General features: G+C 43.4%; 1 protein-coding gene across 2 annotated transcripts in view; it reads right to left on the bottom strand.

Moving 5' to 3' along the window:
- LOC115105241 (neuronal vesicle trafficking-associated protein 2-like) overlaps positions 1 to 18,386 on the bottom strand; it is a 32,529-nt gene extending 14,143 nt beyond the window's left edge. Inside the window, exons 1-3 of one of the 2 annotated variants that reach the window (XM_029627019.2) lie at positions 18,245 to 18,386; positions 17,678 to 17,845; positions 8,720 to 8,836 (exon numbers count right to left, since the gene is read on the bottom strand). In XM_029627019.2, coding sequence (XP_029482879.1) covers positions 8,720 to 8,836; positions 17,678 to 17,806 — 246 coding nt within the window. In that variant the 5' untranslated portion in view covers positions 17,807 to 17,845; positions 18,245 to 18,386. Of the gene's footprint in view, positions 1 to 8,719; positions 8,837 to 17,677; positions 17,846 to 18,233 lie in introns of both variants that reach the window. The other variant, XM_029627018.2, reaches the window with a different exon arrangement.
- Positions 18,387 to 18,768: the final 382 nt, after the last annotated feature.

Here is an 18,768-nt window from a genome sequence, read left to right as displayed (position 1 = left end):
ACTGCTTGTTTTAATTTTCTCACTCCCTTCTGTCTATCACCCCTAATCTCCTCTCCTCCACATGTTGTTCAGCAGTTCACTGAGTCATCTGTGGCTTTTTGTGTAATAGGTTGCTGTTCAAATCTTGATTTATTGTAGGTTCCGAATGCAGGGGGAAAATGTCCGCATATGTCTGCTATGTTTCTTCAGCACCATTTCTGTCACCATCAGACATATGGTTTTGCTATACAAGTGTCAGTTTTATCTACCCTTTCCTTCATAACGCTCACCCAGCCTTGTAATTCCAGTCTCCATCCCGTATGCTGTTAGAATGCCACCCTCACAGCAAGACCACTTTCCCAGCCATATGTTAGAGCGAAAACTCTTACAGTCGCTCCAGGGGGGGGGGGATAGTGAGAGGCAGAGAGAAAGCTAGAGAGAATCTGTTCTTCTTCCTCTAGCACCAGGTTGATGCTGACAGAACAATGGGAAGATAAGTCCTAAGTAAATCAATAGGTCCCTGATTGAGGAATAAAGGCCCATTGTCTGTGCGTCATATTCTTATTATGAGCCAGGCACAGAAAATAAACCATTTTCTTCTATTGTAAGATAAATAACACGAAGAAAATCATCTTCGTCTGCCATTTTCACGACAATGACCAGATAACTGCATCTCCGAGTCTAAGACTTAGTAAAATGGAGGGAGCTTTGTAAGAATGAGGGAACTTACAACTGTCTTTTTTATTTTTTCTTGGATGTAATCATCTTAGATTTCCTGCCAATGCTCTTATGAAATGGTTTCAGAGGAGTGAGCAACATGGCAACCTGCAGGGAAATGCCCACTAGGGCATGGTACTGTTAGTAGCTGAGGAAGGGAAGAGGAGTGTCGCACAGGAGACGTGCCAGGGGAGAATGGATGTCCCATGCGGGTTGATTATCCTGTGGAGGTAACAATGTCTAGAACAACCACAAAGGACAAACATATTCTCTCTTGTTGAGATGTCATCTGCCTCTCGGGTTAGCTCCAAACAGCAACGCGTACATCTTCAATGCAACAAAATCAGATTTCTGTACAGTACAATCTGTATGACAATTATGATACCGACAGTCAGGTCCATCATTATTGGCACCCTTGATAAAGATGAGAAAAAAAGGCTGTATACAAAAAAATATACAAACACTGAGCTACAATGTATGCTCCAAGAAATGTGGAAATTATTATTTTATACTAATTGCTCAGAGAAAGAGATTTTGTTTAACATGTAAACAAATCTAAATACTGTAGCACCCCTTGCGAGGATAACGACACTGAGCCTTTTCTAAATTGTTTTATGAGTTGGAGAACACATTGGGAGGGATCTTAGACCATTGCTCCATACAAAAACTTTCCAGATCCTCGATATACTTCATCTGCTCTTATGGACTGCCCTCTTCAATTCAAACCAGAGGTTTTCTATGGGGTTCAACTCCGGAGACTGAGATGGTCATTGCAAAATAATAATTTTGTAGATTGGATTAGTGCTTGCGGTTATTGTCTTGCCGGAAGATCCACTTGCGGCCAAGTGTCAGCCTCCTGGCAGAGGCAACCAGGTTTTGGGCTAAAATGCTCGAGTACTTGGTAAAGTTCATGATGCCATTGACCTTAACAAGGGCCCCAGGATGAGTGGAAAGCAAAATAGCCCCATAACATTAAAGGTCCACCATAATATTTGACCGTAGGTATGAGTTACTTTTCTGCATGCGCTTCTGTTTTTCAATACCAAACCCACCACTGGTGTGCGTGGCCAAAGAGCTCGAATTTCATGTCATCTGACCACAGCACCCCTTCCAATCCAAAGGCAGTGTTATGATCAGATGAAAATGTACACCAGTGGTGGGTTTGGTATTGAAAAAGAGAAGAATATACAGAAAAGTACCTCATAACTTGAATCTACAGGTCCTGTTCTCCAATGTCATAAAACATTCTTAGAAAAAGGCTCAGTGTCGTTATCCTCGCTTAGGGGAGGATGCTAGAGTATTGAAAACGGGTGACAAAAACATTGTTCCCAATCTTTTTTTGATTTTTTTGTATTACTTGTTAAACTAAATCTCATTCTCTATTCTAAGATATAAAATAATATAATTTCCCAATTTTCCGAGCATACAATATAGCTCAGTATTTTGTGTTATTTATTTTATACAGTCTTTTTTGGTCATCTTTATCAAGGGTGCCAATAATTATGGACCTCACTGTATGTGTATAATGATCAACACACAATTACACGTACACACAAATGCCAATAGAATGCCACTTATCCATTAGAGAAGGGATGAGTATGAGTTAATTTCTCATTATGTTAATGTTTCCCAATTAGGACAGGTCTCTCAGGAGATAGAACTTCAAGGGTGTGAAAGAACACACTGCCATGTCTAATAAGGACAGTCCCTGGCTCAAGATTATGAACTTAGGGACACAATCTCGATTTTTATTAGCGATAACACTCGGAAGACTTACTGTAGTGGCGTTCTATGAATATACGCATGCACAGAGAAGAGGACGTGGAGTAAACCTCAGAGACCGGAGCTGAGCCTCATCTTCTTCCTGGCAGCATGGCACTCATTCAAAGCGAGTGATGGCATTTTTTCTTCTTTTTTTTGCGATTAAATGAGTGGAATCCTGGCCATCTACCTGTTCTGAGTAAACACACCACTAACGAGGTTCAGAGGGTATGCAAACAAAACTAATTTGATTTGCTAATAAGCAAGCATGTCAGAGACATAACGTTGCTGAGGAGAAAGAGGAGATATTGATGCTGATGTGTTCGGGGCCCGGGAAATCTACCCGACAACACCCCATAGGCTTAGTAAAGAACAACTAAACAGTCCTCAAACCTCCTCTTTTAACATCCCTTAGACATTAATATCTCCGGGTCACTCAGTCTCCAGCGTCTCACACACACACCCCCCCGTATGTGCTAGATGTAGGGAGAGGAGGATCAGCTTGATGAGGAGATGAAGAGAGTTCCACATGGCCCTATGTGGACCCGGCCTGCCTGGCTGTGTGCTACCAAGTGCTTAGTTAATTGTACCTAATGCCTACTCCACTGAGTCACTGTCTGAGAGCATCATCGGCAGCACAACAACAAGGCTGGTGCTCCTGGGCAGTGGCTCCCCCGCCACGGTGCCAAGGGATCCTCAGGCCAGTTGGCCGAAATGTAATGATGTACAGTACAGAGAGAAAGAGAAGAGATAGAGAGTAGAGGAGAAAGACGAACAGATCTAAATCTAGAGCGATAGAGAGCCCAGCGAGTGTCATACCGTAATAACACACAGAGAGAATTGGGGAGGCGAGAGAGAGAGAAAAACAAAACCTGTTCTGTATCTGGAGCCACTAATTGATCCCCAAGCTCACCTTGCCAGGCCAGGAATGGAGGCCCCCTGAAGGTAGGTGCCCCGGGGCCCCAAATGCCGTAGTCTGATGGAGGAGAGAGCTCTGACAGAGCACAGCAGTCAATGAGAGTCCCACTGTTTTCGTCATGGTCTCACAACATGCACAGTGCTTATGGAAAGTGTCAGTCACACTAACCAGAAACAAACCACAGCATCCCTGACATGGACTGCTTGGATCACAAATAAGATACCTATATGCTACCTCCTCAATGTGAGCATCGTTCCATTCCCACATCATGGTAGATCAAATGTTCCAATCACTTCTGCAGGGAGTGAAAAACAGATGACAGAATGTAAACCTGGTAGAGTTGACGGAAAATTGAACTCGTCCTGAAACTTTCTACAGAATTTGTAATCATTAGGGACAAAGTTCGTTGGATTTAATATTAGCTCTATATTCAGATGTAATGATTGTGAGGTATTGGAGGCAGCTGAGAGGTGGGATTAATCAGCGTTAGAACAGAGAAAAAGCCATCTGGCTCTATATATCATCTCAGGCATTGTTCACACAAAAGCCCTTGTCCCCCATGGCACCTCAAATACGCTGTCCTTTTTGAAATGACAAATCACAAAAAGAAATGGCCCCTTTGGCACACACACTACTAACCGTCTTTTGTTGTTATTTCTGGTCCAATGGAACAGTGAATAGGAGTCATAAATTAGCATATCGTATTTCCCATCTGTAGCCTGTTTGTATATGTGTGAGTGGCAATAATGGGGAAAGCAATTCATTGTAACACTTTCTCCACATGCTCAATCTTAGCTATCAAACAATGCCTCCTATCTACTCATGCCATAACCATTAAAAGTTTAACCTCCCCATGCAATGCCATGTTGATCCAATCAATGGCCAGCATTCACCATGAAGGTGTCTCTAATTGGCTACCACTAGGACCTGGCAGTGTTTCCATGGCTCCAGGGTGAGTGGGTCAGAGGGTGAGTGTTTGTATTTACTCGCTGGTCTGCAGCACTCCTACGGCGCAAGTGACAGACTGACAAAATTGTAGAGGACTGGTGGTTGCTGCTGGCCAGAGGCCATTACATAGCTACTGACTGGAGGACTGACTGTAATCAAAGGCTGATTCATACTGGCCATTGCCATGCCTCAGTTGTGTGGCAGAGCTGAGGAAAGCATGTTAGTCAAATATGCACGTTGGGGACGCTGTGAGCTAGTGCATTACTTATTGTCAGTCTGAAGGGCTGTCTGAATACAGGGAGAATAGCCTCTGTTACGTTCCCCAGTGTCTGTGTTGTTGTGAGTTTGTGTATATGTATGTGCGTATTTCAGGAAATGGCTTCCTGGATTCCAAAGCAGCCGATTGGTCGGCCCATCACTAATTGGAGTTCTGACCCCACCCTCTCGTCAGGGGATACAGCTGTCTGCAATTACTGACTTCTTCCGCAGCTTGAAAAGCGAGTGTTCCTTTGTTTCGAGAGAGAGCTTCTTTGTATGTCCTGTGTTTTGTAGCCGCTCCTGTAGAGGTATACCATAGTACCTAGTGTTTTTGGTTTATTCAAATTGTTCTCTAAGTTTGGTGAATTATTTTGTTGAATTTATTCCCGGGGAAGGCACCTTGGGAGTGTTTAGGCAAGAGGACTGCTAGCATACATATACCCGTAGTATTTACTATGTCTATGCACACTAGGTAAGACCTGGGCGGACCACCCCCTGTATTTTGGTTAGCGCGCCAGGTTGTGCTAAGAATAGGTAACCAGTGGGTAGGTAGGAGAGGAACTTTATTTTTTACTTCCTTTGCTTTGGTTCCATCCAGCCCCTTTTCCCCACCTTACCGTGTGAAGGAAGAATAAATTCTCTGTAAACTGTAATATTCTCTGTCATCCTTACCCACACCTACAATCACATACTTTTTTTCACTCCCCAGGGAGTTGAGTTGTAGCAGGGTGTTACGTACGCCTCTTAGAGGGGGGAACGTAACAGCCTCCTATACATGGAAATAATACGTTTATTTGTAAAATATTTAGAGTTCCACAGAGAATCCATGTAAATCAATGTGATGCCTCACAATCCAAAACATACACTCACTGGTCAGTTAATTAGGTCCACCACCACGTTGAGTTACGGTGGCCGTGACTTGCTACATAAAGCAGGCAGACAAGCATCAAGGCATTCAGTTATTGTTCGATTGAACGTTAGAATTAGCAAAACAAGTGACCTAAGCGACCTTGAGCGCGGTATGATCGTCAGTGTCAGGCGTGCCGGATCCAGTGACTCAGGGTTTTTCACACACGACAGTGTCTAGGGTTTACCAAGAATGGTGCGACAAACAAGAAACATCCAGTCAGCAGCAGTCCTGTGGGCGGAAACAGCTTATTGATGAGAGAGGTCGAAGGAGAATGGCAAGAATTGTGCAAGCTAACTGGCGGGCCACAAACAGACAAATAACAGAGCAGTACAACAGTGGTGTGCAGAACGGCATCTTGGGAACGCACAACTCGCCAATCCTTTTCATGATTGGGTTATTGCAGCAGACGACCACACCGGGTTCCACTCCTATCAACTAAAAACAAGAAGAAGCAGCTCCAGTGGACATGCGATCACCAACACTAGGGCAATTGAGGAGTGGAAAAACATTGCCTAGTCCAACGTATCCCGGTTCCTGTTGCGTCATGCTGATGGCAGAGTCAGGATTTGGCATGAGCATCATGAGTCCATGGACCCATCCTGCCTGGTGTCAACGGTACAGGCTGGTGGTGTAATGGTGTGGGGAATGTTTTCCTGGCACACATTAGGTCCCTTGATACCAATTGAGCAACGAATGTTTCCAACCCCTTGTAGAACACATGCCAAAGAATTCAGGCTGTTCTGGAGGCAAAGGAGTGTACGACCCGGTACTAGATGAGTGTACCTAATAAACTGACCGGTGAGTGTACGTTGTCTCTTAATAAAGAGAACACCCACACCTGCACAAACAGTTTTTATAAATTGCGCTGCTTCGCATTGTATCCTGACTCTCTACTCCATCTCTCTCGGTGTCCACTGATAAAATGGCAGACAAAACAGCATCGGGGTCTAAACTACCAGTATTGTTGAATATGTGGGTGTCTCTGCAAGCCGAGACACCCAGCCAGCGCCTGTCCTTCATTCTCATTCTGCAGCCTGCCGGCTTCTCTAGAGGACGAGTCCCTTGACAGAGAGAGAGGCATCTCAGCTCAGATCTCTGCACTTTCACGTCATTTTCTCTCTCCTCGTGTGCACATGGGGAGAGCCTAGCTAGTGTTGCAGATGAACCAATTTTCCTGTGTGTGCGTGCCTAACAAAAAAATGACAAAATAATCACACACGGAACATTCTGTATGGCAGCATTACTCATCCAACTGAAACGACTGTGAAGGTCACATGCTGTTTGTAGAACATCCGTGACCTCCAACCTGTTAGAACAAGAACACTTCGGTGGAGTGGAGCATTACTAGCGACAGTCCTTTTTATCTTCAGATTTAGATTTCCTCAGAAGATAATTATAGGATAATTGCTTTGGATGAGTCTCTCTGGTTGTGTGGTGTGGGCAGGACTCTGGACGTGGCTGCTGCTGTGTGCTCTACTTGGCAGGTTGTGTGTGTCAAACATCCTGCCTCCTTGCCTGGAACGAAAAGAGAGAGCAATAACCTGCACTCCGAGCCCCAGCCGCCTGCTTAAACCCCGTCCACCTATCCATCCACCCACTCATCCATCCATCCCTCAATCCGCCTCCCCACTTTAATTGAGTCCTTCTAATTCCCCCTTTTATTTCGACATGATATGTTAATATGTTCCGCTTTGCTGCATCAGATACCAAGAGACCTCCGTCTTCTTTTGTTTTGTGTGTTTAATGAGGGAGAACGTTCCTCCCCTGTTTCCCGGATAAAGTAACTAGGGGGAATTTGGCTGCGCTCATCAGGGAGCAATCGCACGGAGAACTTCATCCATCAACACAATCTGCACAGCTTTGGAGAGGGGATGTGCAAGCTTTCGACACAGATCCGTCTCTCTCTCCTCAGTCAGCGCTGGGCCAGGTTCATCAGTCATGCAAGGCAGGCAGCCCACCCCAAAAGTCCCTACAGCACACAAATCAGGCTGAGTAAAAAAAGTCTCATTTGAATTCCCTTCCACCCAACAGAAGTTGATAGCTCACTGCGCCTTGCAGTCTGCAAGGTAGGGCCCTCCTTGTTTCCGGATCATATGTCTCTGTTTCATCCTCCGGTGTGGGAGGGAAGGCCAGGCATGGTCGATCAAGCCTCTCCACTCTGCCACGGAGGGAGCACGGCAGAAGATATCCGCCTCTCAGTCAGTCACAACCCCACTCAGACAAGCTTCACAGCCTCTGTTTGTGTTGAATATCTAATTCTCTTTCTTCTCTGCTGGCTCCTCAAATGACCTTAACGGCAAAGCCAAACTTCCCCTCTCTCTGCTCTCCTTTCTCCATCTCACATTAATTATAGTCAAACACTCTGCAGAACTCTCTCTTCCATCAAAATGTAACAGTACCAAATGGTTATAGCCTCACTCTCATCGACTGTATAAGGAATTGTAGCTCTTTGATTTGAGGTGTGGAGGGGACAATGACCACTGCTATTGACATTCATCAAGCAGAGGGTGTGTTAATTATGGATGAGGTCAATCCATTTCACTCTATGCTCTGGGTCTCCACTCACTGTTCGAGACAGAGCTGCTCTGGGTAAGATAGTAGTGCATCTTGGTTTGAATATCATCCTGGAAATCTAATTTGTATGTAAATAATGTGATAAATTCAGATGATACAGACAGAATTTACTCAGGTACTGTGGATCGCACACTGTAATATTCATACAGGCATTCAGTACAAGCTTGCTAGCTCAAGTATTAGAGACTCTCATGAGTTTATGCATGACTTCTGGCTACCATGACAACCAAATTACCATTTTGTTTCCCATAGAGCACCTAAGAAATTAAACTACCATCCGGATCCAATGAAGTTGATGCTTTCCCAAAGATAACTCCTCATCAGGAACAATGGTTATGTGCTTAGGACCAGAATTATAATACTGAAAACGCCAGCCGCAGCCAGGGGGGGCTGGTGGGAGGAGCTATAGGAGGATGGGCTCATTGTAATGGCTGGAATGGAATTCATGGAACTGAGTCAAACATGTGGTTTCCATATGGTTGATGTGTTGGATGCCGTTCCATGAATTCCATCCCAGACATTACAGTGAGCCCATCCTCCTATAGCTCCTCCCACCAGCTTCCTCCGGCAGCAACGTAGCTGTTTAGCACATCTTAACACTGAGGGAATAGTTGGTACGTCTCAGTGAATGAAGAAATAAACATTCCTAGTACCTTGATTCTCTCTGATACTCCATCAGTGAAGCTGATGGTGAACTCCTCCACCTTGGGCACCTTCAGCTTGGTTTTCTTCTGGTCCGTTTGGTACTCAGTCCGTGTCTTCACCACCACCTGCAGGGAGAGGAAAACAATACACAGTCAGTCGGTTACAGTGACACAGCACATTATCACTAATGGGTTGGCTGGACTTCAGTTAGACACAGCCATAAGCCGTCATACCACAAAGTCTTACTGTTACGTCATCACTGTGTTATATCTACAAAAGGGCAAAGGCAGAGAGAAAAACGAAAACCTCTGCCAAGCAACTGTCAGGGGGTGGCTATTTTAGGCACTGTCCCGTATGATGCCCGCCAATCAGAACCAATCAACTCTCTTTTAACATGATGTAGAAGAACAGAGAGCTGGGTAAGCAGGGGTCTGTCCTAGTAATGTCACTCTGCTATTCTTCACTGAAATTGGCTCAGAATTGCAGTCAAAATACAGAGGGGGAGAAAGAGAGATACAAATGTGCAAGTGTGAGCCTCATTTGGCTGCTTGTATGAATGTTACACCTAAGGTGTCGGCAGAAAGTACTATGCAGTAAATGACTGATGAACCTCTCTAACTTGACAAAAGCACAGGAACTGAGTGACGCTAGCACTTCCAGTAATGATGGATCAAGGAATATATTTCCAAAATAATTACGCCTTCCACAAACCCCTGGTACCTCCACTCTCCAACTCACAATCTGGAATGAATGGCATTATATTATCCTGAAGTCTCCAAGAGGAGACTCGGCTACTGCAATTACAGCCTCTCCGACTCCCTCCCGATCACTTTGACATTTAATTTTCCCCCCGAATTACCAGGCTGTCTGCACCCATTTTTCTCTCCATGCTCTCCTTTATTATTTGAGAGACCCTGTTATCATTACCACTGTCATTTCATTTCTCATTCATAGATAAAAGCAATGGTTAGGCTACCCTCGGGTGAGGACCTGCAGTTTCCCAGGTAGGTAATTCTAGTCAATGGAAGTACTAGGAGCTTCTCCTGAGTCATATAATCCAAAAAGGGACTGTATTTGCATTATGATTTACATGGATCAAAATGGCTCATAATAAAGGATGGGCACGGTTATTCAAATATCCAAACGGACGTTAGTATTTGAATACTTGCAAGAGTATTCATTTTTTGAAGAGAAAAAAATCATAGACCTATTTTAACAATGAAAAGGCTTTATTGTCTCAATTAAATAAAATGTTATGTGACATTGCTACACACAATAAAACAACAAACTTTTGAATATAGTTCTTATGACGTGGGCCCCATAAAAAGACAATATCTGTGCTCAAATACCCATACTAACAAATTGTATTACTACTACCTTCTATATACCATTAGTTCATTTTAGCATGCTGTAAGCGAACGGTATCCCTTTCAGTTGAGCGTACTAGCACTTCGCCTGTCTACCGGAAGTTGATGCTGATAATATTGTACAATGTATAAAATAGTACAAATAAAGAAAAACTGTTGTGTGAGTAGGTGTCCTAAAACTTTTGATCAGTAGTGTATAAATATTTTTTTTGGGGGGGGGGCTGTTTTGCATGTTATTTTGGCATTAATGTATGTCACATATCAGTTTGCAAACAATGTAAAACAAGTATATACAGTTGAAGTCAGAAGTTTACATACACCTCATTTAAACTCGTTTTTTCACAATTCCTGACATTTAATCCTGGTAAAAATTCCCTGTCTTAGATCAGTTAGGATCACCACTTTATTTTAAGAATGTGAAATGTCAGAATAATAGTAGAGAGAATGATTTATTTCAGCTTTTATTTCTTTCATTTCTTTCAGGCCTCCTTGCTCACACACGCTTTTTCAGTTCTGCCCACAAATTGTCTATAGGATTGAGGTCAGGGCTTTGTGATGGCCACTCCAATACCTTGACTTTGTAGTCCTTAAGCCAATTTTGCCACAACTTTGGAAGTATGCTTGGGGTCATTGTCCATTTGGAAGACCCATTTGCGACCAAGCTTTAACTTCCTGACTGATGTCTTGAGATGTTGCTTCAATATATCCACATAATTTTCCTTGATCTATGGTGCCACCAAGCAGGCCTTTATGGTAGAGTGGCCAGACAGAAGCCACTCCTCAGTAAAAGGCACATGACAGCCCGCTTGGAGTTTGCCAAAAGGCACCTAAAGACTCTCAGACCATGAGAAACCATGATTGAACTCTTTGGCCTGAATGCCAAGCTTCACGTTTGGGCGAAACCTGGCACCATCCCTACGGTGAAGCATGGTGATGGCAGCATCATGCTGTGTGGATGTTTTTCAGAGGGAGGGACTGGTAGATTAGTCAGGATCGAGGCAAAGACTAACAGAGCGAAGCACAGAGAGATCCTTGATGAAAACCTGCTTCAGAGCGCTCAGGACCTCAGACTGGGGTGAAGGTTCACTTTCCAACAGGACAACGACCCTAACCACACAGCCAAGACAACACAGGAGTGGCCTCGGGACAAGTCTCTGAATATCCTTGAGTGGCCCAGCCAGAGCCCGGACTTGAACCCGATCGAACATCTCTGGAGAGACCTGAAAATAACTTTGCAGCAATGTTCCCCATCCAACCTGACAGAGCTTGAGAGATTCTGTAGAGAAGACGCATGTCTGAAAATGTGGCCACAATCATAATGTGGACAAGTTCAGGACACATTAGAAATGCAGGTGTGCCAAGCTTGTACAGTGGCGTCATACCCAAGAAGACTCGAGGCTGTAATCGATGCCAAAAGTGCTTCAACAAAGAACTGAATAAAGGTTCTGAATACTTAAGTACATTTATTTTCAGTTTTTTAAAATTTTTAATACATTAGCAAAAATGTCTTAAAAAACTATTTTTGCTTTGCCATAATGGGGTATTGTGTGTTGATGAGGGGGGAAAAAACAACTTAATCAATTTTAGAATAAGGCTGTAACCTAGCAAAATGTGGAAAACGTCAAGGGGTCTGATTACTTCCAGAAGACACTGTGGGTAGGGATAAAGTGACTAAGTAACGGGATAGATAATAAACAGTAGCAGATGCGTATGTGACGTGTCAAAAAAGTTAGTGCAAAAAAGGTCAATGCAGATAGTTAACCAATAGCTGCCCGGACTATGTAACAAACTATTTAGAAGTCTTATGGCTTGGGGGTAGAAGCTGTTCAGGGTCCTGTTGGTTCCAGACTTGGTGCAACGGTACCGCTTGCCATGCGGTAGCAGAGAGAACAGTCTATGACTTGGGTGGCTGGGTCATCCTCTGATACCGCCTGGTATAGAGGTCCTGGATGGCAGGGAGCTTGGCCCCAGTGATATCCAGACACAATGCCTGCCTGACTACCTCCGGAGGTGGGCAGGAAGATCTGATCACAATCAGATCACAATGAATCTTTTGATTGTCTAAACTTGTCTAAAAATGTTGGCACAATCAGAATGTGGACAAGATCAGGACAAAGGTTGCATGTTAGAACCAGGTTTAAAAGGAGCTAGTGCGTTCTACTCTTCAGATATTCAAAGACGACAAACCAAGTAGCCTATTCAAACCATCTGATTTCCTTGTGTTTCTTGAGCCATGTAATTTGCCCTGTTCAGCAAACACAGGACCACTTTAAACACGTCATGAAATGAGCCTTAACTCTACTGTTTCAAATGTCAATAATTCCGCATTAAAAAACAAAATCTTTGGTATTTTCCAAGGCTGTATGCCCAATAGTCTTTATCATACCCTACATTACTCTTCTCATATGTATATACTGTACTCTGTACCATCTACTGCATCTTGCCTATGCCGTTCGGGCATCACTCATTCATATATTTGTATGTACAGTGGGGAGAACAAGTATTTCATACACTGACGATTTTGCAGGTTGCAGGTTTTCCTACTTACAAAGCATGTAGAGGTCTGTGATTTTTATCATAGGTACACTTCAACTGTGAGAGACAGAATTTAAAACAAAAATCCAGAAAATCACAGTATGATATTTAAGTAATTAATTTGCATTTTATTGCATGACATAAATATTTGATCACCTACCAACCAGTAAGAATTCCGGCTCTCAATTCCTCCTGTTCTCCACTCATTACCTGTATTAACTGCACCTGTTTGAACTTGTTACCTGTATAAGAGACACCTGTCCACACACTCAATCAAACAGACTCCAACCTCTCCACAATGGCCAAGACCAAAGAGCTGTGTAAGGACATCAGGGATAAAATTGTAGACCTGTACAAGGCTGGGATGGGCTACAGGACAATAGGCAAGCAGCTTGGTGAGAAGGCAACAACTGTTGGCGCAATTATTCGAAAATGGAAGAATTCAAGATGACGGTCAATCACCCTCGGTCTGGGGCTCCATGCAAGATCTCACCTCGTGGGGCATCAATGATCATGAGGAAGGTGAGGGATCAGCCCAGAACTACACGGCAGGACCTGGTCAATGACCTGAAGAGAGCTGGGACCACAGTCTCAAAGAAAACCATTAGTAACACACTACGCCGTCAAGGATTAAAATCCTGCAGCGCACGCAAGGTCCCCCTGCTCAAGCCAGCGCATGTCCAGGTCCGTCTGAAGTTTGCCAATGACCATCTGGATGATCCAGAGGAGGAATGAGAGAAGGTCATGTGGTCTGATGAGACAAAAATAGAGCTTTTTGGTCTAAACTCCACTTGCCGTGTTTGGAGGAAGAAGAAGGATGAGTACAACCCCAAGAACACCATCCCAACCGTGAAGCATGGAGGTGGAAACATCATTCTTTGGGGATGTTTTTCTGCAAAGGGGACAGGACGACTGCACCGTATTGAGGGGAGGATGGATGGGGCCATGTATCGCGAGATCTTGGCCAACAACCTCCTTCCCTCAGTAAGAGCATTGAAGATGGGTCGTGGCTGGGTCTTCCAGCATGACAACGACCCGAAACACACAGCCAGGGCAACTAAGGAGTGGCTCCGTAAGAAGCATCTCAAGGTCCTGGAGGGGCCTAGCCAGTCTCCAGACCTGAACCCAATAGAAAATCTTTGCAGTGTGCTGAAAGTCCATATTGCCCAGTGACAGCCCCGAAACCTGAAGGATCTAGAGAAGGCCTGTATGGAGGGAGTGGGCCAAAATCCCTGCTGCAGTGTGTGCAAACCTGGTCAAGAACTACAGGAAATGTATGATCTCTGTAATTGCAAACAAAGGTTTCTGTACCAAATATTAAGTTATGTTTTTCTGATGTATCAAATACTTATGTCATGCAATAAAATGCTAATTAATTACTTAAAAATCATACAATGTGATTTTCTGGATTTTTGTTTTAGATTCCGTCTCTCACCGTTGAAGTGTACCTAATGATAAAAATTACAGACCTCTACATGCTTTGTAAGTAGGAAAACCTGCAAAATTGGCAGTGTATCAAATACTTGTTCTCCCCACTGTACATATTCGTATTAATTCCTTTACACTTGTGTGTATAAGTTAGTTGTTGTGAAATTGTTAGGTTATATTACTTGTTAGATATTACTGCATGGTCGGAACTAGAAGCACAAGCATTTCGCTACACTCGCATTAACATCTGCTAACCATGTGTATGTGACAAATAAATTAGATTTTTGATTAGATTTTTTCTATTTATCCAACCACCTTGGGGAAATCTACTGGCATGGCACCTAGTCCACTTCAACAACGCCATCTCCAAACAACCACAAAATATGTACTCATCTGACCCTCTACATGGTATATCTTTAAAAAAAAAACATTTAGAGGCGTGTATCAACCCATTGAGATGATGAGTCAAAAAAGTTAGTGCAAAAAAGGTCAATGCAGATAGTTAACCAATAGCTGCCCGGACTATGTAACAAACTATTTAGCAGTCTTATGGCTTGGGGGTGGAAGCTGTTCAGGGACCTGTTGGTTCCAGACTTGGTGCAACGGTACCGCTTGCCATGCAGTAGCAGAGAGAACAGTCTATGACTTGGGTGGCTGGGTCATCCCCTGATACCGCCTGGTATAGAGGTGCTGGATGGCAGGGAGCTCGGCCCTAGTGATGTACTGGGCCGTATGCACTACCCTCTGTAGCGCCTTGCAGTCAGATGCCGTTGCCATACCAAGCGGTGATGCAGCCAGTCAAGATGCTCTCAATGGTGCAATACTTTTAGGGATAGGGCTTGGTCAAAAGTAGTGCACCAAATCAGGAATAGGCTGCCATTTGGGACGTATCCCATGACTTCCTGTCTGAATAATGCACATGAATCACTGCATCACTGCTACCAGGAGTAATGAGGTGAAACGGAAACTCCAAAGGAAGAATACCAAGATACAAAGCACCCAAATATGCTCTTTACATATACTATATTCTTTTTGATGTGTTCACTTTACTAAAAAGCACTGCAGTTATATATTGACTAATTTCTACTGTACAGAGTAACAACATGGCATCCCTCATCCAACAGGCTCTCAGATCTCTGGGCCAAGTGATAAGTCATCCAGTTCACTTTGGCAAACAGCAGCTTGTTCTTGAAAGAAGTGCAATAAAAAGGCCCTGCCTGGAGCGTCAATTCTTAAGAAAATGATTTATTCAAAGTGCTGCATGTACCACTCTCCACTACACTCCGCAGGTCAACCATTTCTAGTCAAGCTCCGCTAAGTTTCCCTGAAATCACTGTCCATCCAATCAAGACATTGGTTCCCCTTTAGGCGCATCCCCGGCCGTCCAGATGGGATCAAGGCTAATTCCTCCCCATTCCCTCAGCACTGGCCTACTGAGGATTGTGTTTATCAGGCACGTTTATCTCACTGCTGCCCAGTAGCCCTGTGTAGCCCTGGTCCCACAGCCAGCAGTGGTTAGAACGATAAAAATATCTGTAGCTCACTGACAACTCCTCCCACACAGGATGACAGAATGGACTTAAACCCACAGTGTTCTTTTTGAAGGCACAATGTGTATATTATTCGGAGGGGGAGTAAATGGTTGACTTTCCTTTTCGTCTATTTCAAACATCATTTTTTTTATACATCCATCTGAGAAACGTTTAAAGGTAATAGAGGGACATTATTTTCATACAGCCAAGAAACTCTGAGAAAACATGGTACTGTAGCATCACCTCAGGCTTGGGAGGCTTTTCACATGAGGGTGAAAATAGAATCTGCGTCAAGCAGAATGTGAACTGTTCCCACTGCTATGGCTTATCTGTATAGCCCAACGAAACCGCCCTGTGCCCACTCTACTCACACCACTGCCCCCAGAGCTCTGAGAGCCTGCATGGACCACCTCTCAATCTCTGACAGGGATGAACTGGATACAAGAATGACCGTTCTTTGAGTGGAATCTGGAGACTGTAGCCTCATTTAGACCCGGTTCTAATGTGCCCTGATCTTGTTCACATTATGATTGTGGCCACATTTTCTTATCTGCTCCACTGTGTCCGCATCCCTCCCTATATGCAAGTTATTTTACATTCTTTCGTAATATATTTATTTTGACACATATTGATGCCATAAGTCAATGATTTTAGAGGGTGGAATAACGATGATTAAAATGTTTTTACTGTCCAGATCCATCTACACTTGTAAGATATCCAGACACAATGCCTGCCTGACTACCTCCGGAGGTGGGCAGGAAGATCTGATCACAATGTATCTATTGATTGTCTACACTTGTCTAAAAATGTGGGCACAATCAGAATGTGGACAAGATCAGGACAAAGGTTGCATGTTAGAACCAGGTTGAAAAGGAGCTAGTGAGTTCTACTCTTCATATATTCAAAGACGACAAACCAAGTAGCCTATTCAAACCATCTGATTTCCTTGTGTTTCTTGAGCCATGTAATTTGCCCTGTTCAGCAAACACAAGACCACTGTAAACACGTCATGAAATGAGCCTTAACTCTACTGTTTCAAATGTCAATAATTCCGCATTAAAAAACTCAATCTTTGGTATTTTCCAAGGCTGTATGCCCAATAGAGTCTTTACATTTTTTCTTTCTCCAACCACCTTGGGGAAATCTACTGGCATGGCACCTAGTCCACTTCAACAATTCCATCTCCAAACCACAAAATATGTACTTAGCCGACCCTCTGCATGGTAAATCTTAAAAAAAAAAAAAAACATTTAGAGGCATTTATCAACCCATTGAAAATCCTGAATGGTGCTCCAAGTCCTCCTCGGGTGGGCATGGTTAAGACAGCAGAATCCAAGACGAGGGCTGAAGCACCACTCTGCAAAGGTGCCAGGGCTCTTCCCCTAATGTTTACTACAGAGGGTTCAGCCTGCATGGGGCCATGGGTTCTTCTGTGCTGCTGATCAAATAAGCCAAACACAAGCCTTATGATAAGTTGGGAGCTGACAAATAAATCACAGAGGAGCATCATTTCAGCATATCAGCATTCACTCCTGAAGTCAAACATGCATGAAATGACTTCAGCAGGTACTGTAGGCCTTGTGATAACACAACAAAGGATCTGTCCTTCACTCCTATGGAAAAAATCATCATTCTCAACTACCTTGATCATATGGAGCTGTTTTGATTGAAAATCACTTCAAAGTAAGATTAAATTATGTGCATTATTAAACAATTAGAAATATCATCACTCATATCAATCATATTAACATATTCAGTTCAGTGAGGCAGCACTGGAAATGTAATAATCGTAACTGTTATATGGTTTTAGTCAATTCATGAATCATCCTGTGTAATAAGATGCAGCAGTCTGGTTCAAAAATAAAACCCCTTGTCAAAGTAAATTAGGGATGACATGTTTGCTGGTTTCCTAGAATGGATGATGTGCATCCCAGTTATAAACAAAAAGGGCTTCTTTAATCTGCGCTTTAAACAAAGGAGGCAACAGGGCAATTGAGATGACAAAGAGATGGGTTTGCTGTTTTATTATGTAATGGCTTTGGCCATAAATCAAGGAGTGTGTGTGAATCAGAGGAAATCTCAGCAGACAGACAGTCCATTTTACCTTGTCTGGGGCTCCATACTGGAGATTACCGACATCCAGAGGGGTGATGAGCGGCACGTTTTGGAAGCCATCCTCCACACTGACCGGTTTAGCGCCTTTGTCTTGTAGATTACTCCCCAGTTTAACCATCTTTACCAATAGAAAGATAGTGCACTTCTCAAGCAGATGCTGTAAATATGACAGACACTGTTAGTTAATTGTCATGTCTAATTTATCAAACAATAAACATCTACTGAGCACGCAAATCAATGTTTTTTCTTTGAACATTAAATTACATACATCGGATTTGAACTTTAACTTTATAATTATACTTTTTTTACAGTCTAATAAAACGCTCGTTTTAATTTTCTAAATATTGGATAAATTAAATATTGGTGGTAAAAAAAAAAAGGTGGAAAATCCCATTTTCCAGCGCCATAGAGCAGGCGTCAAAATAAATCCTATATCCGTTCATAGGCTAACTGCATAGGGATGCACCTGCAGTAGCCTAGCCTAGACTACTTCGCCATTCTTTTCGTCCAAAAACAAAAGAGCTCAAACTAAAACATCTACTTACGATGGACGCACTTGTATAAGTCCTTTTCGTTTCTTCGTCTGCTGTTTTGTTATATCAAAGACAAGGATGCAAGGAGCAGATGCATGCAGGCAGACCGGGCGGAGTTGCAATCGAAGCTCAGCGATGCTGATGCAGGGAACTAGACAGCCCGATCGCTGCAGAGACTAGCGGGCTCCGTAGGCAACCCAGAACCCAATTCCAAACACTGCCTCCTCACTTTATGCTTGCATCTGGCGCCGCTAGGGGGATTTTTGAATGAAATCGCACATTTGTTATGCCTGACTTGAAAAAGACCACAAACCGCATTTAGTTGTGTTTTTTTTAGTATTTATCGCCACCTAGAGACAAAGTTAGAACTGTGCCGTGTCTGTATATCTCCCTCTGCATAATAATCTACTGGAGGCTATATAGGCTTGGTAAAGCAGGACTAAAGTGCAAGACCGTAAAAAGGGGCATTATTGCACTTCAAAGTCCAAATTTGACAGATGTTTTGAGACATCAAAAGTGATTTAATGTCAAGGAAGGTCCATGTCCC

The sequence above is a fragment of the Oncorhynchus nerka genome, linkage group LG22, assembly GCF_034236695.1.
Source record: "Oncorhynchus nerka isolate Pitt River linkage group LG22, Oner_Uvic_2.0, whole genome shotgun sequence".
Taxonomy (NCBI): Eukaryota; Metazoa; Chordata; class Actinopteri; order Salmoniformes; family Salmonidae; genus Oncorhynchus; species Oncorhynchus nerka.
Note: the sequence above shows the minus strand (reverse complement) of the source record. Positions and strands in the feature narration are given on the sequence as shown.